Below are 24,673 nucleotides of genomic sequence, written 5' to 3' on the forward strand. Positions count from 1 at the left end.
ACTTAGGGAGTTTATATGCTCTTGATATGTCGAAATCACTGTTCAAAAATGAGTTATAGTTCATGTGTTTTGATGTCCTGTTATAAAACCAAAACCATAGCCAGAGGACCTTATAAACAATTAGCCACATTTGTTATTATTTTAGAAACCAAACCAACTACTGTCCAATATTACATGAACTATAATAGCAGCTACAAGATGTTATGGTGGCCTGGAAAAACTGAAACCTAAAGTTCTTGGTAGTTTTTAGTTGACTTCAAATTCCCCTTTTAAGGACTCCTTTTTGTTAACCAGTGGAAATTTGCCTCTTAAATTAAAACCACACTTTGTCTTCACAGGAAGAAACATTTAGTTGAAGTCAACTTTGTTCTTTCAAAGGCCAGTAAAATAGTGGTCCCAAGATTATTGTCCAAGAGGCTAAGACATCTTCACAATCTGGTTTGATGATTCATATTTTCCTTTTTATAAGTGCTTTAATTACATATAAAGGAGAAGAAAATAATATATATGCTTTAATCAGATTAGTTTCAGAACAAATAAAATAACACATTAGAGAAAAAAAATTACTTAAAAATAGTTGTATTTATATTCCACAATTTGCTCAAATACTGGTTTTCTTATAAACTTTCTACAGGATGTTTTTAAACAAATTCTTCACATTGTGTCTTGACTATGTACTTACGGAATTTCAGGGAAATAGTTCTGTTTTTAATAGCTTAATCTGTACTAAAGGGATGGCAGGTGGTCACATGCAGTCCATGTGGGATTCTAACATGACATTTAGTGAGTTTTCTGACGTGGACCATCCCTTTGATGCTGAAGGTAATGCATCTGTTGAAAGAAGTGACTGTAGATTTGGATTACTGCTCTCTGCATCTTCCAGTTTTTCTGTGTTATCTTCCCAGTTAATGTGGAATCTTGTGACCCTGGGATTAGATGCCAAAATATTCCTTTGAAGCTAGAGGAAGGAAATATATAAATGGTAAACACTAGGAAAGTTAGATCACCATAGAAAGTAGAGACATTCACATACAAAGGTATAAGTCAAATAAAGCCCTTCAGGCCTAACTAATAAACGAAGACTGAGGCCACGGCAAAGAACTTATTTTCCTAATAGAAACAAAAAAAGGAGAATCTGAGGGAATTCATATAGATCTTTCACTACCAATAAGCCATCTAACTCTTCTATACTTTATTTCCTAAAAGGGAGGGAAAAAGTCTTTTGTAGGTGAATGCTTCAGAGGATGCTTTATTGAAACAATCTCTCTTTAGATTGATGTTTTCAAGGAAAATGAATAAGTTCCCCAAATATTATATTATTATGAATACGTAGTAACTTCATTATAGTGGCTTCCTACCTTTTAAATATTATGGCTCATTCTTAGAAACAATATATTAGTTTCTTTGTTTTCTTCAATATAAGTAATAGATCAATGGAAGGCCCCACAAATAGGATAAAAAGCATTCCAGCTTTATTATCAGAAAGGAGAACTTTCTATTCCACAGTCATGAAATTTTTCTTGAAAGGTCTGGCAGATAGTGCCATTTTAACTTTGCTTACTTTGCATCCTCACAAAATCACCAGTTATTAAACTGCTAATGGTTCCTAATGGAAACTTATAAGATACTAAATATCTTTGAAACTACTAAATCATATTTTAACTTCATGGAATTTAAGCTGTTTTCCATAATCAGAAATATTTAAGACCTAAGCCACCCATAGTGGCACATGCCTGTCATCTCAGTTCTCAGAGGCTGAAGCAGGAGGATCCAAGTTAGAAGCCAGCCTGGGCAATTTACAGAGACCCTGTCTCAAACTGAAAAAGAGAAAAAGGGCTGGGATATAGCTCAGTGGTAGAATGCCCCTGGGTTTAATCTCTAGTACAGAAGGAAAAAAAAAAAAAAATTAAGACCTATAGTCTAACTTCTAAGAATAGCAACTAAAACAAAGCATTTAGGTGGCATAAGATAACAATATTCATATACAATGCAAACAGAAAATCTCTTCCTATAATTTTGGGAAAATTTATAGATAAAAACAGTGATTAATCAATAATATCACAGATATGAACTTGCTTGTCCTAAAAGTTAAAATCAGGTAAATCTTGACGCATTGAAAAATGCAACAGACAGAGCCATAAACAATGGCCTGGTTCTACAAGAGGCACTTTCATTTTTGTAAACCATCAGAGACTATCAAGGTATCTGCCCAACATTAATACTAGTAATTCACTGGAAGTAGGGTTTGAGGTGATCCATGATAATGGAACAATAATCACTTTGCCCAGATGGCACAAGGACTTCAAATTTATTTTGTATCAAAGCCACTTTCGTAGTGTACTGTGAAATAGCAACTTCCTAAAAAAACTATAAGTAATTTAAAAGTAATGACAGGAATATTACCTTAGAAAAGTCTGGTTTTACTGGTGGATTTTCCCTTAATTCTGTCTCAGTGTATTCATTATTTACATAATAGCCAACTCTAATAAATTCTTGACCTCGATAGGTACAAGTAATTAGCACAACTGTTACACCTACAGCATCTGCATCTGGAATGAGTCCTGGATTAGGTGCATCAGCCTAAAATAATTTAAAAAGAAAAGAAACACAAAAAAGCTGTTAATGGCATGAAAGGCTGGAGTTTTCATTATTTTAACAATATCAATTGAAGGTGCAACAGAAACTTAGAAATCACATTAGGAAGGCAAGTGTTCATTTTTGAGATAGGCTTCTAGTTTAAAAATATTGCTCGTATTTATCCATGCTATAATTAAGTACCCTTAAGCAATCAAATCAATAGTCTTATGGATTTTAATTTTGTCCGGTTATAATTTACAGACCTAATTAATAAATATTATCTTTATACAACCTATTGGCAAGAAATGTTTATTATACCAGGACACTTATATTCTCATGCCCACTCAACAGATATTCTAATTGTAAATTAGTATAAAATGAAGATGAAATGTATACAGCATTTAAAAAAAATGTTAATAATCCACTGTTGTAAATAGTCACTTTGCTAAAAAATAAAAACATGCTGTTTAAACCACCTGTATTGGTGGAAATTCAATGAGGGTGAAGATTGTTTTAGGTAGGTGATATCAAAGACCTTGTTTTAATGCAGAAGGTGAAACGAGAAGAGAAGGGGCTACGAACACAAGAAAAGGCTAGGGCCGTATCTATAGCAGTGTACAGGAAATAAAGACATGGATTGGATGGAAGGAGCCACAGAGAGAGAAGACATAGGCAGTGATAATACCTGAGACATCTGAGCTCAACCTGAACCAGCCAGCAAATTCCAGCAAATTAGCTTACTGTTGTCAGGACACTAAGGAGCATCCTGGGCCTAGGTAAAATTTCAGCCAATGCTTATCTCTCTCATCCAGTCATTCTCAACATCTCTCATTGCTGAAGGCTGGCTTCATGTCTTCATTTCTTATCTGGAATATTGCAAAAACCTTCTAACTTGTCTCTTCACCTCTAGCCTATCATTTGTACTGCTGCCAGCATTAGGATTCAAACACAGATCTGTTTCTGTCCTTTAGCCTGGTTTGAAAACCATAGATTATTCCCATTTTGTAGGGATCAAAATCTTGGTTATCTTCATTTTTAAGATCCTTCATAATTTTTCTCCAATAACTCCATTCATACCTCCTTTAATTCAATTCTTGTTCTAGATATGAATTACTAAACAAGTTCTTTAAGATGTGCTGATAACCTTTCCCACCTCTGTGCCTTGAACATAGTGTTCCCTTGGCCTGAAATGTACTTCCCTCACATCCTGAAAAAATTTGTATCCTTATAAGCCCCAAGAAGGTAAAGTTAGCAGCTTTTTAAAATGTACTTGTATGCTTAACAATCAAATTATGTTTACTCTTCAGTCTTCCCTAATTTGTCCAGGGCAGGAGTCCCATCTAGTTCATCTTTATAATCTTATGTTTGGTACAGCTTTAAGCATTTAGTGTTTTGAAATTTATTCATTATTCAGATCCTGTCTTGAAGGTGTTTTTGATCTCCTTGGAGAGACACCATGAGAACAGAGAGCTTATCCCAAAGATGATTGTCATAGAGATCTTACACACCTCTTCCCCAGAGGGGTTAGGTTACTTTTAAAGTACCCATAGGGTTTCTCATGTTGCAGTAGGTGGAGATGGGAAATAGTTCAGTAGCACTATGGGAACTCTCCTCCATATTGCTTCTCATCACGCAACAAATGGGTTCTCAGCATGTTTGTTTAAAAATCTGTTTGCTAAACTACTCAGGTTAGCAAATTCAATTAGAGAAAGTAGCAAGTCTTTCAGATCATTCAGGATAAGGAAGTGATGGACAGAGATCTTTGATCTTTGCCTTCAACCAGCAATATGAGGCAGATGTCTGGCTGTCTTACTGCTAGTCTTTGACAACTCAAGAAACAGGCAAGTTGAATAATTCTGAAGCAGAATCATAGCAGAACAGGAGAATATTATGGCATACTTTACTTAAAACACATCAAAAACTGTACCTTAGCCACTTTCTGTTGATGTTAATTTTGTAAACATCTGTTCTTTTTGGCAATATGCACACTGATATCAAGGTAAGGCTACTTATCACTAGAAGGAAATACTATTGAATGAGGTTTTTTCCTCTTATAACACTTAACCAAGAGCTTAGGAGAGTGTTGTTCCAAACAAAAAAAAAAAAAAAAAAGATTCTCAATAGATAATATTTCAAAACCAAGGCATTTATCTAAGTGTTTATAGTAGCACTATATGTCAACCCAAGTTTCTTTTACTACACCATGAATTACTATCAGTAAAGTAAGGGTTCCCCAAGCTTGTGTCAGCCAAATCAATTCCTGCCTCTTTATATAACAATTTCAAGAAACTAAGAGAATAAAAATTTAGTTCTAATTATAGATGTAATTAGATTGTCAGTGATGATACTGTTTTATTCTTTATAACATTCTCATGAAGATAGGATCCTACCTACATTTTATAGATGAGTGGAGTCTCTAAGGGAGATGAGCTTGTCTAAATTCACACACAGCGGTGTGGGGTTTGACCAAGGTCTGTAATGGCAGTGCTTCCTTCTGCAGAACTGGGCGTTCTGTGTTACCCACTTTTCACAAGATTATACACTCGTACAACTCATTTAACCCTTTTAATGTGTTTTAGAGCTTTTCTTCACCATTTGCTTTGATACATTAAATTATTTATGCATTCCTAATATAAAGCTCCTAAGGCTAAGAGAACAAGTCTCTGAATTCTATATTTAGGAAAGGCATCCCTAGAGCTGGACTGTGTTTGAGTGATTCTTTTGCCTGTTTATTTGTGGCCCTGGGGATTGAACCTAGAGTCTCACACATGTCAGGTGAGTGCTCCATTATTAAGCCACATCTTCATCCCTCTTTGCTGATTTCAGACCAGGCCAATTTAACTGAATACGGTTTGTCACTATGAAGTGAGAAAACAGGAACGTCTGTGACAGGAAAAGTTAGACTTTTCTTTCTTTCTTAATATGTTTTAGTTTTGGGTGGACACAATATCTTTATTTTACATGTATGTGGTGCTAAGGATCAAACCCAGTGCCTCGTGCATGCTAGGCGAGCACTCTACCACTGAACCACAACCCCAGCCCCAGACTTTTCTATCTTGATGAAGACTTTTCAGTGAGACTTTGTTGGGTAGAAATACTTATAACAAAAACTAATAAGTTTATTTAAAAAAAAAAAAAAAAAACACCTATGGCTAATTCTCTTTGGAATATTATTAATATCTCCCTCCAAGAAGCATGGAGAATTTAGAAATGACTCAATAGCAACTTAGCATGAATTAAAAGAAATCACACTTTTGCATACAGAAGACAATGTTTGAAGCCTTGGCACAGACCAAATACTGTCAGTGGTATCTGAGGACATAATTTATATTAGTAGATTTCTTCTTCACAAATGACTAGTGGACTTACAACAGTAGTCCTTGATAAGGTATGTAGATTAGATGTCTTAGTAAACCACTGGACTTTAATTCCAGTGACTCAGCTGGGGATAAACTCATTTATAGAGTGCTTGCCCAGCATGCAGAAGTTCCTGGATTTGATCCCCTCAAAATTCAATGCCTCAATATCACACATCTCCATCTATAGTTAATGTAGTTTATTTACTGACTATTCTGAAATAAAGTTTTTGTTTTTGTTATATTAGCATCACTCTTAGTGGCTGAAACCATAAACTGAAAATGTTTATTACTAAATGGTCTAGTTTCCCTTACTATTGATTCATATTATTGCCTGGTTATGTGGTTAACTGTACCAGTTAGCAAAGTGTTTTGAATCCATGTTCTGGACAGCCATCTTAAAAGTCTGATCTACTAGAAGAGCCCAAGATTAATCACTATGTGTGCCATCATATAGTATAAGGTTTACTGCATGCTGTGCACTTCCCTGAAGCAAAATATTATTAACATCACTTCAGTACATAAAACCAAGAAGTGCAGTCCCTTTATGACAGAGATTGCCTGAAAGACAGCAGATTAAAAGTAGTTGAAGCAGTGATTTAACACAAAAGTAAAAGGATAAGAACCATGAGACAGTCAATTTAGAAACATATCTGGTATACAAATTTACTAAGATGAATCTTACCTGAAATACAAACATATGCCTTCCTGCAGGAACAGGACCCACTAAAACAGAGTCTAAAACTTGATCATATTCTTCACTTTCTGCAGAGCCCACATAGATAATTTTCCATTCCAAGTCTAGAGTTAAAAACCAAAACATTTTTTCATATCAGTAATTACATTCCCAGATGACATCAAAAAACCCTTTTAATGTCTACTTAGCCATACATTGGCTGCAAAATGATTTCGAATAGCAGAAAATCCAGAAAGGCAATGAACCGCTTCTTATAAAATTCTTACCAGAGTTCATTCTTCAAACCACTTTCTCAAAATGATCTTTTCTGAAACACTGGTCCCTGAACAGTGCCTCTTCACAAAAAAAGACTGCATGACCAGAAATTTGGGAAATGCTATACACCTTGTCTTAAAAGATTTATAAAGCATGCCAACATTGTGTTCTGAGACATCCCTTATAAAGAATACCAGGAACCTTAGTCCAGCACTTCCCATGTTTATTTGGCTAAGGAATTCCTTAGCCCTTTTTTGCATGTCATCTTTTAACAACCTCCTCAACATACTTTGGAAGGCCTATCTTGTGAGATTCAAATCAGCACAGAGCTCTCAAGTAGAAAAATCATTATTAGCATAACTCCCTTTTGACTCAGAAGTAAGGGCTTTATTAGCTCATCAACTGAAACAAAGTAGCTGTTTTATCATCACTTCTCATGGCTGAAACTATAAACTGAAGATGCACATTACTGGTTTAGTTGGAACTGATGCCTATTACTAACTATACTAACTGTGGTTAAAGGACCACAGGGTTTTCTTTCCCTCAGGTCATATATTCTTTAAACTGGGAAGAGGAAACCCAGAACCTTCCACCTGTTTGCACAACAGAGTATATATAGGAGCAATGGGCACAAGGAGTATAAAACAAACTCAGGTGCACTCTAAGACTTGATATGTAATTCAATAGCAAACTTAATTGAACACTTTTTACAATGTACTCTGGAGAACGCAGGGATAAGTAAAACTGCTACTCTTTGAAGGAGTCTCCTCTTTAGTAGGGGAAGGAAGACAATTCTATAAATACAAATCATCTTTAAGAGACTTCCTCATCCTCTTAGGGTGTTTGATGTGTGTGGCCTGCTCTTGGATTCATGAGTGAATCCTGCACGGTAGATTCATTGAGACCACATAAACACCCCCAAAGGCATGAGTTTCTGGATCACTTACAAGAGAATCTAGTTAGTGCCATTTTTGTGTAACTGTATAGATATTTTTATATCTTAATAAAAGAAATGATAGGTACTTTTTTATGTTATTATAAACTGCAATTTATTGAATTGAAAGCTACTTCAGGTTTATATATGTTCTTAAAAATCAGTGACTGTTGAGGGCCTATTATGTCATGGCTCTATCCTAGATTTTGACCACTCACATTGCCCACTTTTAGTACATTTCCGCATTTGGGTTCTCACAGGAACACCTACTTGTTGATAGAGATGAAGAAGCAGGCAATGTGAGCATCCAGTCAGGGAGAAAACATGCTTGGCATGGTCAGAAAAAAGTGAGGCTGGACTTGAACAGAATGAACAAGGGGGTCAGTAACCAACCATAAGACAAAGGTTTGAAGGCCAACTTAAAAGATTTTGACTTTTTACATTGAATGACATGGGAAGCCAAAGGTTTTCTTTATTTCTGTGGTGCCAGGGATCAAATCCAGGTCCTTGTGAATGGCAGGCAAGCAGTCTACCACTGAACCACACCTTCAGGCCCATTGAAGGGTTTTGAGCAGAGAAGTGACAGGGATCCATTTTCATTTTAAAACATCATTTAAATTGCTGCGTTCAGTATAGACTATAAGGGGGCAAGACAACAGGAGGCTATTTCAAAAAATTATGATGCGGGGTTGGAGTTGTGGCTCAGTGGTAGAGGACTTGCGTGGCATGTGTGAGGCCCTGCATTTGATCCCCAACACTGCATACAAATAAATAAAATTAAAAAGATCCATCTACAACTAAAAAAAGTATTAAAAAATTATGATGAGGCAAAATATTATGGTATCATGGACTATGTGTGGCCATGGTGGATGTGAAACAGTTATATCCTGGATAAATTCTGATGACAGAAGCAGGAAGAGACACTTTTTTTTGCAGGGGTTGAGGTGGGAGGAGAGGAAAATTACCCTGTTAGTTGTAGACATGTTTGAGATGTTTACTACATATTTAAGTGGAGATAACTAAATAGGTCTGATAAAATTTGGAAATTGGCAGTAGTATATAAAGCCATTATAATTGATGGGATAAAGAAGAATCAATAAAGTAGGTTAGGAAACTAGTGGCTAATTAAGTAGGTGACCGAAAAGCCAAGAAGCTTTTGAAAGAGATGTGAAAGCTACTAAGCTAGCCAAGAGAGGATAAGACTGAGAATTGTCATAGAGGTTTTCATAAGATTGTTAATTTCATATGTATTTGTACCAGTAGGATCTTGGACTCAATGGTGGGGCTGGCATGTTGTCTGACATAGGGAATGTACCCATAATTTATAAACCTGCTTGTACTGGTTCTGCCACTTAAAACTGTTGGTAAAACCTCAACAGCTTTATTATATAGATATATATATCTATATAATATATAGATATATATATCTATCTATATAATATATATATCTATATATATATATATATATATATATATATATATTTTTTTTTTTTTTTAGGTATTTTATGTGGAACTCTAACCTACTCATCTACACAATATATTAAAGAATCAAAATCCAAGATGTGCTAGGGCAATTCCAAAGTCTGGACTCTCCAAAACATAACTGGGAAGATAAATTTTAACCTTTCTAGCTCTTGAATTAATAGTGAAAGAAGGCAGTAATTGGTGGTGGTGTGGGGAGGTGAAAGTAAGAAGGGATGAAGGAATAATCTAGCCTTAGCTAGTAAAAGCCAACCAAATCAAGGAATGTCTACACATTGGTTTTTATGCTGTGGGATCCTTGTGGAACCTACTGCATTTTAAATGGCCAGCAATTTTTATAAATTAGTGTTACTTGTTTTATTATTTTTAACCTAGATTTAATTATCCAGCCCTCTGTATTTCAAAGAGGAAAGGATAAGGTCATCTACTTTAAGTAGGTTACCAGTTGAAAGAGCTTATTCATTTATATAAAAAGTTAAATTTCATTCAGTTGTAGAAATCCCAGGCGGAAAGTATCTCCGTTTGTGGTGGTGGGAGTGACCCAAGCAAGTCAACAAAGGGGATTTAAAATTAATTAAACTATTGGAAAGACCTATGGTTTTAAAGATGCAGCACTTAGCATTAGAATAAGCTTGAAAATTCAGAGTATAAATCACAATGTTCAATTCTGTAAATATTCAACTATCAGTAGCTGTAATTATTGATATACAAACTTAAAAAGTAAAAAGATCAGTCAATTCTTGTGAAGGCTTTGTAACTTCTGCTTAAATCTTTTTATTTTTAGTTGTAGATGGACATAATACCTTTATTTTTATGTGGTGCTGAGGATCAAAACCAGTGTCTCACACATGCCAGGCAAGTGCTCTACCACTGAGCTACAACCCCAGTCCAACTTCTGCTTAAATCTTGACCTTTCATTTTGTAGAACTATTTTACTCCCTGACATAAGCCTTATGTTAGAAACAAGCGAATTATCTGAAGAACAAACACTATATAAGGCTTTTTCTGAAGCAAACCAATAGTGTAGTTTTTAAAGGGGACTTTGACCAGTTAAAGTATGAAAAATGGTGGCTTAATTATAGCTTGGGGCTCAAGAAAGAGTAATTTATAAATTCTCTTCAGAATATTCTAAAGATTAATTTCAGGAATAGATTATTAAAAACTGACTACAATATAAAAGTATGGAACCTAAAAGGAACCCTTTGCTCAGTAAACTCAACTTCCTTAATCCACACAGCCTCTAGGTGGAGTACACAAGCATGGCACCTTTTTGAAAGATTCCTTTGCAGCTTCTCAATGACTCAGCTTAAAATATTTTAAAAAGTACTAAATAAATGCCCAGTGATGGTACCCCGATGTGAAGTGTTACCAGTGGAAGTGGTGTATTCTTGAAATCTGTGATGTTATTGAGCTGAGTTCTGAAGGATCCACGTTAAAAATGGAACAGTTTGGCTTCTATAAATGGCAGGTTTCAAACTAGCCATGTAAAGACCCTGTAACAACATCCTAAAATGGAAGGCATCCTTGCGAAAAACTGGTAACATGAAGGTCTTCTAATGCCCAAAACACCTAGTATAAATTGGGATGGACTGATCAATATTTTTCTTATATTTACCCATTTGTATATGCAATTGTTTGGAAGAAAGATGACTTGACTCTTAGGTATGAAAAATGGGCTGGCAGTTGAAATGCTTTTAGTAGTACCATGTAAACGTATGTAACCAAATGGTTTCAAAATAGTAAGAAAAATAATCTTTTATTATCCATGACCTCTTTATAGATTACTACATTTTAATAAATGAGCAATCCTTCAGAATATGCTCCATATGAAATACATGCATTTATGCTTGATGTATATATTAAAACAAGTCACATATTAACGTGTTAATTGTGGTTAGCTAAAGGAGGGTAGGTACCGAGGACTGCTACTTTGTACAACTTTTTAAAAAGTTTATTGCAATGAGTGCACATTGCTTTTAAAATTAACATCTTACTTAAAATACATTTTAGAGATTAAGAACTGATTTTTAAAATGAAAAAATGCTTTACAGTGCCATGATTAGCCTAATAATTTTAAATGCATTTTTTCAAATATACATGTAAACTCAAAGATGGCCCCCTATTTTAACTGTGAAATTAATACTTAAGTCAAACTTTTTTTCCACTCAGATTTTGAAAATAAAGCACTGAATTGTATTAATAAAATCTAAAAAAGGCACAGATTAAAGATTATCAAGTTTTAGCTTTCTAAATACTGTATGTACTACTGCAAGTATTAAAAAGATTCTTTTTAAGATCTTAAAACGTAAAAATACTAAAGACTGTTGCGTTGCCATCAGGACTTTACCTTTTATTTCCTAGCCCACGTTTGTTTTTTATGTTCAGGGTGTATTCTGTATCTGTCTGGATGTGGTTATTTTAATTAGATTTCAACACGTTCTCGAAGACGGTCTTCTTTTGGACTATTTAGAAGCCAGAGATTAAGTCCTGGGAATTTTTTAAAGTATCTTATTTCTGCTCTTGGATTAAATGTAACTTCCTATCTTAGCAATATGTTTCTTCCTGAGAGAGAGGAGAGAAGATTTCCGTCACTAAGGAAAAGGAGTCCACGTTGGTCGGGGAGCCTGCGCGCCAGCATCCTGGGCGCCACGAGCATCCCCGGCGCTGGCCGGGAGGACCGGCCGGGGAGGACGGACGGCCCCCGGGGAGCCAGCGGCGCGGAGGGGCCGAGCCTGCTCCCGCCTTCCCCGCTGGTTGGCCGAGGAAACCAGAAATCAGCGCGAGGACAGCCTCGCTCTCTTCCCCGGAGCGGCCGGGCATGGCCGGCCAGGAGAGTACGGCAACTCTACCGTAAGCTCTAAAAATGGATTTGCCTTCGGCTCAGGAGCAAGAAGGTGGGCAGGCGGGGCGCCGTGCTCGTCACCCGCAGCGGGGCAGAGGCGTCGTCGTGACGCTGGGGTCGCCAGCCCAATTCTCTACTGGGGTAAGATGGCTCCGCTGCTAACTCGCCGGGGCGACCACACACACACCTCTCCCAGCCCAGTCTGGCCGCGGGGGTCGCGGAGGCAGCTCGAGGCGTGGGGCCAGCCCGGCACTAGTCCCGGCGGGCGCCGCGGGCGCGAGTGCGAGTCCCGCGAACCGCCCTCCCGCCCGCCAGACAAAGCTGACAACATGGCTACCTCCGCTCGAACAAGTTCCTCGCAAGTTGAGCCGCGGCAGGCGCCGGGGCTGCGGCTGGACCTGCGCGCGCCTCGGTGGCCGTCGTCCATCAACTTCAAGTTTCCCTCCGCAGAGGCGAGCCGCAGCCCGCCCGGCGCCGCGGCCGGCCGCCCGCGCGAGGCCGGGCCCGGGAAACTTTCAACGTCTGCAGCCGCAACTGACAGCCTGGGCGGGCGGCGGCGCCGCGACTCACCTTCAGACAGGTCCTCGATGCACTCGAAGGTGATCTCGAACTGGAACGGGTTGTAGAAAGGAGAAGGGTTATCCAGCACCACTACATTGTTCACCTGAACCTTTGCCATATTTTGAAAAAAACACAAACAATGGGGACGGGGGCTTGTTGCGGCACAATAAAGTCCAGCGCGCGGCCGCTCGGAAGAGCGCAGACCCCCGCCCCGGCACCGGCCCGACGTCGTGCAGCGGCGACTTGAGAAACTTTTTTTTCCTCTTTTTATTTACACGGGAGCACTCCACAGTGTTTTGCAGCTTTCCTATTTCACTAAACTACAGCCCATTCTGCTCTGATAACTAGCAGCGTTGCCCGCGATTGGCTGCACCCGAGCTCTGACCCTCCTCCTCCAGCGAGGGCCTCGGCGGCAAACAAGATAGGCTCCCGCTCCCGGAATGGACTCGGAAACTTTAACTGCGGCTCCACCTGCTGGTGTGGATTAGGACAAAGGCGGAGAACAAAGTGAGTGGAATACGGGCTGGGAGGCCCGCGCGGAGGCCGCCGGCGGCGGCGGCAGCTGGGGGAGGGGCGGCCCAGGCCCCGCCCCCGGCCCGGCGACTCCCGCGCCTCACGTCGGGCGTGGCCGCGGCAGGGATGGGAGGGGGCGTGGCCGCTGTGGGGGCGTGGCCGCGGCGCGGACGGGGCGGGAGGGCGCGATCCCGCCCCTCGTGTGCTCCGTGAGGATTTTTGGTTTTTTGGGGTTTTTTCCCCCCTTTTTCTTTTTTTCCTTTTTAACACTCTTTTTACATCAGTGCAACGGATCTGTCGGCTCTGCTGAATTTAACAGATCAGATTCAGTTGTCCACACTTGGTTAGGCTCAGCTGTCTTGTATCATGTAATTGGAGTAGAGAAAAGGGTTGGTTGCAGTGGAAATAAATTCTATTTTATAGACCAATGTCAGCTCTGAAGGAGCAAAGCCATTTTGGAAATCGAGTTCTTGGCTAGTATCTACGTTTAGGCACGACAGCGCCGTTAAATACATACAAAATGAAGGGCGAGGAGATGATTTTCCACACACACTTTGCTTAGAAAATCCAAATAGGTTATTCTTGGCTGCACCTGGGTTTTCTAACTCCCATTCCAGATCTTTCAGAATGAGAAAAACAAAACAAAAACAGACATGATGAGTTACACTCCAGGTTTTTGCCATTTGGGGAGCATAAAAGAAGAAAATGGAAGTGTCCAAGACCCAAAACGACAACAAATGTAGGCAAGGGAAATGGAGAGAACACAAAGGTATATTAAAACATTTGATTTTTAAAAAATTTACAACTTAAGCCATTACTAAATAAAAATGTCAGTAAAACAAATTTTGAGGCCCCTTTACTTTCCTGTAGCCAGTTAAAATCTGAACTAGGAAACATCGATTCATTTATGCTGCTTGACTACCATTATGAAAAACAGTTTTTAGCATGTGTGTGTCAACTATTATTATTTACTAATCAAGAGTGACATAAAGGTTTGTTTTATGATAGTTTTATTCACAAACTATCATTTTTTCCTTAAACGTTGTAAATGAATGAAACCACTAAACTTGACTAAAATTCAAAGTGAAATTTTTTCCTAAGTATCTGAAGAGTGTTTTCTTTGTATAGTGCCCCAAATTTTAATTAGTCATTCTTTGGTCATTGTTCATACTTAAGTAGATTTTTTTTTTTTTTTTTTTTTTTTTTTTTTGTAGCCAGGATTGAACCCAGAGCCACATCCCAGCCCTATTTTTATAATTTATTTAGAGACAGGGTCTTGCTCAGTTGCTTATGGCCTTGCTAAGTTGCTGAGGCTGGCTTTGAACTCTTGATCCTCCTGCCTCAGCCTCCCCAGCTGCTGGGATTACAGGCATTCTTTTGATGAGATGTCTTCATCTGATCAACATCTAAGTTAATGTGGGACAGCTAATATCAGGTGTCCCAACGTTAAAGAAAGTTAATTAGACTGGGAGGGGTGTGCCATTTTGTTGTCAATGGATTGGATAGTCTAATAGGACCTACATAAGTTTTCTTCAAGTCTAGTGTTTTGTGCACATTTTAGTAAAAAAGTCATACTTGGTGATAGAAACAGATTACTGTGGCTGATAAACAACATACTCTTCACTCTTATTAGTTCTGGTCTTTATGCCTGTAAAGATAAAGTAGAAATTGCTGTATAATGTAAGATACGCTGGATAGGTAAGGTAAAATGACCATTCAAAGATTGAAACATGAATCCTGTGACAATGTGTATGCAGTTGTCTGATTATTGCAGATGCTAATTCACTTGTATTATAAAAATGAGGTTATATGCTTGTTAAAATGAAATGCAGCCAGCCTGGTGGAGCAGTCTTGTAATTACAGTGACTCTGGAGGCAGAGGCAGAAGTATTGCAAGTTTGAGGCCAGCCTCAGCAATTTTAGTCAAACCTTCAGCAAGTTAGCAAGATCCTGTCTCAAAATAAAAAGGACTAAGGATGTAGCTCAGTGGTAAAGCACCCCTGAGTATAATCCCTAGCACCCCCTAGAAAAGAAACAAATGCATTTTGCAGTTTGACCTAAGGTGTCTTCTAATGAAGCCAGGCTTACAAAAAAAAAAAAAAATAGTTTTGATGGATGTGCTGTATCAGAAACTGAGAAGATCTACCTGGATACCACTAGTTTGGCTTATTTTACAATTTTTTTAAACATGTCATGTACAACAGTATTTAAGGAAAAAACATCTTCATAATGATTTTTTTTAAGTTGTCAATGGACATTTATTTTATTTAATTATATGCGGTGCTGAGGATCGAACCCATTGCCTTACACATACTGGGGAAGTGCTCTACCATTGAGCCACAAACCCCAGCCCCTTAATAATAATTTACTGAAATATGCAAGAATGAATTATAGGCCTCTCACACTGCCTCTCTTAAATGTTATTAGTGCTCATTGAAAATATTAAAGGGTCTTTGAGCACTTTTTTCAATAGTTTCCTCACCATGTACAAGACCAAAATAATTCATCAGATGGATATTTTGAAATTACAGTATGCTTTAAGGGGAAAAAAAATTAAAAAGCATATCTCTGTAGTTTCAGAGGAACTGTTACTTAACAACTTTTTGATGACTCCCAAACAACAAGCCATATTGCAACTGATGGATCACTATGTATGTTTTCATTCATTAAGTACCCAAGGGGTTACAGGAGAGGTTTGGACAGCTATGTGAAATGTAAGCCCCAAATTTCTAGGGGAAGAATGGCTGAGAGATTGTTTGGCTTTTAAGATGAACAAAACCTAAATTAGTGCCTAGGGCAGAAATAAATGAACCTAGTTAGCTGTTGTTTTAGGCTGAATTATGTCTCCCCCAAATTCGTATGTTGAAACATTACCATCTAGTGCCTTAGAATGTGACTATATTTGGAGATAGGGCCTTTAACTATGTGATTAAATTAAGTGAGATCATTAGTGTGCGCCCTAGTCTAGTCTGGTGTCGTCATAAAATAAGAAGATTTTGACTTATAAATAAACACCAGGGGCATACATACACACAAAAAAGAACATGTAAGGACACAGCAAGAAGAGAGCCATTTATTCAACCTCAGAAGAAATCAACCTAACCTAACATCTTCATCTTGAACTCTAGCCTCTAAGATGGTGAGAAAATAAATTTCTATTGTTTTATGCTTCCGGTCTCTAGTTTTTTGTCATGGCAGCCCTAACAAACTAATACAGCTATGGTACATTTTTCCCACTAAGAATTAAGCTTATTTGAAAGTCTAAACTTATTTAATCCTAGTATTGATGAGTTTTAAAGTGTGTTCTGTGGTATGAAATGAGGTGGTCATTTAGCTGTGCCAGTGGGGGTGTGGTGTAGTGGGTGTAGCCATTCTTCAGAGAAGTATCTATTATTGAGCATACAGCTTGAATTTTGAAGAAACAAGATGTAACTTGTCTCTGGGGGTTCAAGTCTCCACTATAGAGGGCTTCTAAGAATCTGAAATGTGAAGTCAAAGTGAGGTCACACATAAGATGAAAGAGTAAAGTAAAATACTGTAGAACTAAATAAAATTAATTTAAAATGTGTTGTATTAAAATATATTATAACTAGGAATTAAGTTGAGTCTCAATTTCTGACTGTTGCAAAAGTTATCATTGGAATGAAAGTACTAATGTCTTAGTTTTGTTCACATCACCTGGTTTTTCATCTGGGATAATTAATGTTATCACTTCATTGAGTTGTCTTTGAAGAGTCAATTGTATTATTGTCCCCATCATTTAAAAAAAAAAAAAAAAAGTAAGACTTGTTTTTTGGTGTTCTTTTGGGTTTTGTTGTTGTGGTAGTTTGTTTCTTGTGATGTTGAGGATAGAACCCAGGGTCTTGCACATTGCCAGGCAAGTGCTCTACCAAAGTAGTTTTTAAATGAACTTTAGTTTAAAAGGCTGTCTTTTATTGACTAGTGATGAAATGTCAAAATTTAATGATAGTTTTAAGTTTTTCTTTAAAAATGTAGAATGTACAAATTTTCTGTAGTTTATGGATATTGCTAAATTGGATAAATTCCAGAGTAATGATTGGGTAATAATTCATTGCATATATACAGAGAGTATTATGTGAAATTTCTGTGCTGGACTCAGTGAGATGTTCAAAGATAAAACTTACAAAGACATTATGGTCTAGTAAGAAAGGTAATTTATGTAATTAAATAAGTGTGATACAAAATAGAACGTATTACTTGTAACTTCACTGATAGATGTTAAAATGGGCAAAAGAAAAAGTTTTCTTTTTTTTTTTTTTACTATTTCTAAAGGACTTTTAAGTAGCCTATGTTTTTGAGCTGTCCAGTACCCTGATATGGTGGAGGATGAGGTATTATCATCCCATTTAACAAGCAAGAATGCAGGTATATGTAGGCAGTGAGTGAGCAGAGGACTCAGCCCAGGCAAAGCTGGGGGAGTCTCCCCATGGAGGTACTACAGAGATCCAGCCTTCTGCTGCAAAAGAGGAGGACGGAACTACACATCCTGAAATGTAGCCTTGTACATGTTATAAGGTTTCCATGTCCATTGCATAATATGTTCTTTCCCTATTCTCTGCTCTACTTCATTAATCAAAGTCATCACTTATATTCATTGCTTCCCATCATGAGATTACAAGTTTGTTGAAAGTATAGGTATATTTAATTTCTTATGATTTACATATTTATAACTTTGAGAGCTATAAATTATATTATTCAGCTTCCTGTTTTACTTTTTGTACTGGGGATCAAACCAAGGATCCTGCACATGCTAGGCAAGTACCATACCACTGAACAATTAAGAAAGTAGGTTTCTGAGCACCAGCATCCTTGTTAAATGGGATGATATCATCTCATCCTCTTACCATATCAGGATACTGGTCAGCTCAAAAACACAGGCTACTTAAAAGTCCTTTAGAAATAGTAAGAAACTGACTTTTTTCTTTTGCCCATTTTAACATTCCAGCCCTTTTTGTTTTGTTTTGAGGCAGTGTCTCTGTAAGTTGCCCAGGTTGGCCTCAAACTTGTGATTCTTCTTCTGTCTGGGATTAAGGTGCTGGGATTACAGATGTGTGTGCCACTGTGTCTGGCTTCATTCAGCTTTCTGAAGCACCATAATTATGTTTATTGTTGACAGTTTGTTGGTCTTAATATTATATTGGTTTTGGCCAAAAGAATATGAATAGAAATGCCTAACACAATTGTTTTTTGTTTCTATGTCTATTTTTTTTTTTTACTATGTCTTCTTCATTCTCTTTTAAATCAAGCTCCTTTTACATTCTTGAACTTAGTCTCCTTTAGTCTCTCTTCCTTCGTGTTTTATGTTTCATCCTTTTCTGTCTCTAACCTTTGCCTCTCCCATTCATTAGAGGATCTTCTCTTACCTGATACAGGGGAAAAGTGTGATCAATAAAGGACTCAAATCTTTAAGACATCTCTAGGCTAGACCACTGCTTGTACAGAGCCACTGCTGATCATAGCAGCCTTTTCTAGTCGGTTACTATAGAGACAAATGACATTAGATGGAGTCACGCTTGGCAGAAACTAGGCAAGTAGGCTTTGTGAGATGGGAGGCCTTATATGCACAGTCATTTAGAGTCAAAAACTGGGAAGGTTAAGAAGGGGACAGTTTTCACAAATGAGCTAATACGTAATTAATTGGTAGATGTTTGGTTGCTATAATTTGTGCCTGCAGAGGTATTGATTCTGACATACAATGAATCCACCTCCAAGTATCATCTGGTATGATTACACAGTAATATTTTTTAAATGACAGTTTTATTGAGATATAAACATATCACATAACATATAATTCATTCATTTAAGGTAACTGAGTCAACAGTTTTTAGGATATTCACAATTATGCATCCATCACCACAATCAATTTTAGAATATTTTCATCATCTCAAAAACATACTTTATACCCTTAGCTATCACTCCCAGTGCTCCCTTCCCCTCACAAGTAGATAGCAGCTGAATTACTGTCTGTCTATAGATTTATCTATCCTGGATATTTAATATAAATAGAATTATATAATAGGTGTCTTTTGCAACCTCCATCTTTCATTCTTTTTGATGTTTTCATCTATGTTATAGCACTTACTGATATTTAATTCCTTTTAATTACCCAATAATCTATTATCCCTTGATGGATTGTTTCTACTTTTTGACTTGTGTGAATAATGTTGCTGTGAACATTTATGTACAGGTTTTCATTTTTATGAGTATATGCTTAGAAATAGAATTCCTTGGTCATATATATATATATATAAACTTTTGAGGAGCCACCATTTTACATTCCCACCAGTAATGTGTGAGTCTTCCAGATTCTCCACATTACCATTAACACTTGTTCCTGTTTGATTACAGCTATGATAGTGTATGAGCAGTATCTTATTGTGGTTTTGATATGCATTTCCCTCATGGCTAGAGATGTTAAACACCTTTCATTTATGTATTGGCAATATGCCTGTCTTCTAAGGAAAAGTATCTAGTCAGATATTTTGCCCGTTATTAATTGAGTCATTTTTTATTCTTTTATTATTGAGTTGTGGTTTTTACATATTCTAAATACAAGTCTCTTATCAAATACATGGCTTGCAAAAATCTAAACCAATTCTATGGATTATCTTTTAATTTTCTTGGTAGTATCCTTTGTAGCAAAGGGCCTATATTGTATCAATTTTCTCTCTCCTGTTTTTTGTTTGTTTTTGTTTTTTGCTTGTGCTTTTGGTGTAGTTTCTCAAAAACCATTGTCTAATCCAAGGTCATGGAAATTTACACCTGCTTTCTTCTAAGAGTTTTATACTTTTAGCACCTCACAGTTAGGTCTTTGATCCAGTTTAAATTAATTTTTGTGTATAGGTTGAAGTCAGGAATTCAAATTCATATTTTCTGGATATCCAATTTACCAACAGCATCTAATGAAAAAAGTATACTTTGACTTGGAACTCTTATCAAAAATGAATTGACCAGCCGGATGCAGTGTCTCATACCTGTAATCCCAGCAGCTCCAGAGGCTGAGGCTGACGGATCATGAGTTCAAAGCCAGCTTCAGCAACTTAGTGAGGCCCTAAGCAATTTAGCAAGACTCTGTCTCAAAGTAAAATCTAAAACGTGCTGGAGATGTGACTCAGTGGTTAAGGGGCCTTGGGTTCAATCTCTGGTAACCCCCGCAAATGAACTGACCTGAAATGAATGAGTTTATTTCCAGATTTCCAGACAATTCTGTTTTGTGAGTTGTGATTGATCCATATTCTCTCTCGCTTTTTTTTTTTTTTTTTCCAACCACTGAGCTACATTCCTAGCCCTTTTTAAATTTTTTATCTTGAGACAGGGTCATGCTAAGTTGCTGAGAGTCTCACAGAATTGTGGAATCTGGCTTTAAACTTGCAATCCTGTCTGTCTCCTGAGTCACTAGTATCACAGGCACACACCACTGCACCCAGATTGTTGATCCTTAATCATATACTATTGCCACATTTTCTTGATTACTATAGCATTGTAGTAAGTTTTGAAATCAGGAAATAAGTCCACTTTAGTTCATTTTTCAAGATTATTTATTTGGGATCCCTTGAATTTCCATATGAATTTTAAGAATACCTTATTAGTTCTGCATAGAGCCATCTGAGATTTTGATAGGATTTTCATTGAATCTATAGATTACTTTGAGGAGTATTACTATCTTAATAAAGTATTAAGTTTTTCCATCAGTGAATGTGAAATATCTTTTCAATTATTTGGTCCCCCTTAGTTTTTTCAATAATATTTTGTAGTTTTCAGAGTATAAATTTTGCACTTCTTTTGCTAACTATTCCCAAGTACATTATTCTTCTTTTGATGCTTTTGTAAATTGAAACATTAATCTTATTTTTTTCATTTTTATTTGCAACTGAATAGACATACAATTTTTATTGTATCCTTCAGTCTTGATGAACTCAATTATTCTTATAAATTTTTAGTGGCCTCCTTAGGGTTTTCTGTATGCAAGATCATGTCACCTGAAAAAAGAGTCTGGAAAATAGAGATATTTTTACTTCTCCCTTTCCCTTTCAAGTGCCTATTATGTATCTTTTTCTTGCCTAATTGCCCTACCTAGAACCTCTAGCCTTCCTTCTGCTTGCTTTGGGTTTAGTTTGTTCTTCTTTTTCCCATTTCCTTAAGGTAAAATTTAGGTTGCAAAATATATTATGGTTCTATATTTTATAGGCCCAACAATGTAATTACCTATGTTATTTTATACAATTTCTTTAAAAATCATTTTAGGAAAGAAATATGCCTTTAAACTGATTTTGCTAATTGCATAATTACCTTTGCTGATGCTTGTTTTTCTTTCTTATGGATTTAAATTACCGTCTGGGGTGATTTTTCTTTGACCCTGAACTTTCTTTTAATTTCTTTTTTCCCACTTTTTTATTGGTACATTATACAAAATATTGACTGCTTCACAAATTTGCATGTCATCCTTCTGCAGAGGCTGGGCTTATCTTCTCTGTTTCATACCAATTTTAGTATATGTGCTGCACATTAAGTAATTTCTTAAAAGTAATTCTTTTATGATGGGTCTGCTTGCTGCTAATGCTCCCAGCTTTGTTTATCTGGGAATGTCTATTTTATCTTCATTTGGGGAAGATAGTTTTGCTGGATATAAGATTCTTGGTTGACAATTTAATTCTTCTAGCATTTTGAATATGTTGTCCCACTGGCTCTGACCTTCACATGTTCTGATAATTCAACTCTTAATCTTTTTCTTATTTTCAGTTTTAATTAACAATAGTTATACAAACTTATGGTGTATAGTGTGGTATTTTAGTCCAAGTATCCATTGGTCAAGACAAGGTAATTAGCACATATGTCACCTTAAACATCATTTTTTTTTGTAGTGAGAACACTCAAAATTCTCTATTCTAGCTATTTTGAATATAATAAGTTAGTGTTAATTATAGTTACCCTGCTATATTGTAGAGCATTGGAACTTATTCTTCCTATCAGATTATAGTTTTGTACCATGACCGATCTCTTTATGTCCTCTCTCTCTTTCACAGCCTCTGGATATCACTGTTTTATTCTCTACTTCTAGGATATCAACTTTTTTACCCTCCACAGATGAGTGATACTGTGTAGTGTTTGTCTTTCTATGCCTGGCTTACAAATTAACACCTGTCCTCCAGACTCATCCATGTTGCCAAAAGTGACAGGATTTTATTCTTTTTTATGGCTTAATAGTAATCCATTATGCATATATACCATATTTTCTTTATCCATTAATTTGTTGATAGACACGCAAGTTTATTTTCTTGGCTATTACAAATCGTGCTACAATAAACATGGAAGTACAGCTATCTCTTTGACATATTGATTTCCTTTCCTTTGGCTATCAAAGTAGCCAAAGTAATGGGATTGGTAGTGGGATTGCTGGAGCATATGGTATTTCTTTTTTTAGTTTTGTGAGAAATCTCTACATGGTTATTTGCATTGATTATAGTAGTTACATTCCCACCAACAGTGTAGAAGAGTTCTCCTTTATCACCATCATTGCCAATATTTGTTACTTTTTGTCTTTTGGGTTAACAGTTATCTCTTCAATCTTATAGGGGCTCCCCTATAAGTGAAAAGTTGTTTTTCTCTTACTACTTAATTATTTTTTCTTTTTACCTTTGGTTTTTAGTGTATTGACTATGTTTTTGTGAATTTCTTTATTTTGCTTGAGGATTATTGAGCTTCTTGGGTGTGTGAACTAATGTTTTTCATCAAAATTGGAAAGTTCTCAACCATTATTTTTTCCAAGATTTTTTTTCTGCTTGTCTCATTAGCTTTCCTTCTTCTAATATTCCCATTATTTATATATGTGTCCATTAAAGACATACAACATTTTTATGAGTGTCTACCCATTTTTTTTGTTATACCTTTCCCCTCTATTTGTATTGCATAGATTCTACTGATGTGTTTTGAGATTTGCCAACTCTGTCTGCTAGTTCTAGAGTTGAGCCATCCAGTGAGTTTTTCATTTCAGTTATTGTGCATTACAAATCCAGAATTTCCATTTGTTTCTTATCATTTTAATATCTTAATATTCTCTATTTGTTGAGATATTGTCCTTTCCTTGTCCTTGGTTCTTCAAACATTTATAATTGCTGCTTTGAAGTCTCTGCCTATTAAGGCTGACATCTGGGCTCTCTCACAGCCAGTGTCTCTTGCCTTCTTTTTCTATGCATGGGCCATGTTTTCCTGCTTCTTTGTGTGTCTTATAATTTTTGTTTAAAACTGAGTATTTTAATTAGTATATTGTTGATTCCCTTCACCCTTTCCAGGGCTTATTTTTTGTTGTTTGTTTATGTGTTAAGTAACTCAGCTAGGTTATTTTAGTGAATTATGTGACCCTGGCAGTATAGTCTCTGATGTTACTCCTTAAAGGGAACAGGGTTTTGCATGCATGCAGTCACTTGAGGGTGATAATGGTTTCAGCAAGACTTTTCTCTTCTCTGAATCTCCTTGTTAAGCTGTCTGCCCTATTTGGTGTAATACGTACCTGTTAGGCTCCCTTTATTGCTTACTACTCTATAGTTTTTTGTTTTTGTTTTTGGTAAAGGATTGAGCCCAGGGTGCTTAACCACCAAGTCACACATCCCCAGTCTTTTTTATTATTATTATTTTTTAAATTTTGAGACAGGGTCTTGCTAAGTTGCTTAGGACCTCACTAGGTTGCTGGGGCTAGCTTTGAACTTGCGATCCTCCTGCCTTAGCCTCCTGAGCTGCTGGGATTATAGGCCTGGCACTCTCTATTAGTTTTGACAAAACCCCAGGGCATAAGTTGCTAGGTATTCTGGACTAATTACATCTGGTCAGAAGTAGTTTTTTGTTAGGTATTTGAGGTTTGTTTTGACCCTAAGAGGTGTCTTCTTAGCTCTTTTCCTGGTTCTAAATGGTAAACTAGCACCAACTATGGTTTAGTTTATTACTAAATAAGCTACCAGCCGCTGCCGCTGCCGCCGCCGCCTCCTCCTCCTCCTCCTCCTCCTCCTCCTCCTCCTCCTCCTTATTTTCTTCAAAATTTTGAGTAGGCAGTCACTTCCCTGCACTGTATTCCAAATAAAATCAGTTTTTTTTAGGGAGAACTTTGGAGTTTTCAGTTTCTGTGTCTGATACTATACTGTCTGTATAGTATGAGTCAGTTTTCCATGACTATAACAAAATTCTTAAGACTGGATAATGTATAAAGAAAAGGGATTTATTTATCTCACAGTTTTGGAGATTCATAGTCCAAAGATCATGATGCTCACTCTGGTTATTCACCCCCATTGGCTGAATCATATTATGGTGAATGGCATAGTAAGAGCATGTACAAGTGGGAGAGATCAAATGTAAGAAACCAGGAAAAGATCATGGAGGGGCCAATCTTGCTGTTATAAAAATAGCCCTCTCACAGGAGTTAACCAATGTCCCACAAAAACTATTATC

At 36.9% G+C, this 24,673-nt stretch overlaps 2 protein-coding genes and 1 non-coding gene across 5 annotated transcripts in view; 1 reads left to right on the top strand and 2 right to left on the bottom strand.

The window, feature by feature from the left end:
- The window catches only part of Mcm9 (minichromosome maintenance 9 homologous recombination repair factor), a 77,866-nt gene that overhangs the window by 21,787 nt on the left and 31,406 nt on the right, over positions 1-24,673 (top strand). The window contains exon 8 of one of the 3 annotated variants that reach the window (XM_071613069.1): positions 9,318-11,119. The exons of the other annotated variants lie outside the window; for them this stretch is intronic. Coding sequence (XP_071469170.1) covers positions 9,318-9,388 — 71 coding nt within the window. The 3' untranslated portion in view covers positions 9,389-11,119. Of the gene's footprint in view, positions 1-9,317; positions 11,120-24,673 lie in introns of those variants that run through there. 3 annotated transcript variants of the gene reach the window in all.
- Positions 500-13,206, bottom strand: Asf1a (anti-silencing function 1A histone chaperone). Its single transcript, XM_027953023.2, has 4 exons — positions 12,714-13,206; positions 6,619-6,734; positions 2,404-2,580; positions 500-958 (listed from the first exon to the last, which is right to left on the bottom strand). Exons 1-4 carry the CDS (start codon positions 12,820-12,822, stop codon positions 746-748), a joined length of 615 nt encoding a protein of 204 aa, XP_027808824.1. The 5' UTR covers positions 12,823-13,206; the 3' UTR covers positions 500-745.
- LOC114106235 (U6 spliceosomal RNA) lies at positions 21,645-21,750 on the bottom strand. The gene has a single exon (XR_003585158.2). It is a non-coding gene; the product is annotated as a U6 spliceosomal RNA (small nuclear RNA).

The sequence above is a fragment of the Marmota flaviventris genome, chromosome 6 (genome assembly GCF_047511675.1).
Source record: "Marmota flaviventris isolate mMarFla1 chromosome 6, mMarFla1.hap1, whole genome shotgun sequence".
Lineage (NCBI taxonomy): Eukaryota > Metazoa > Chordata > Mammalia > Rodentia > Sciuridae > Marmota > Marmota flaviventris.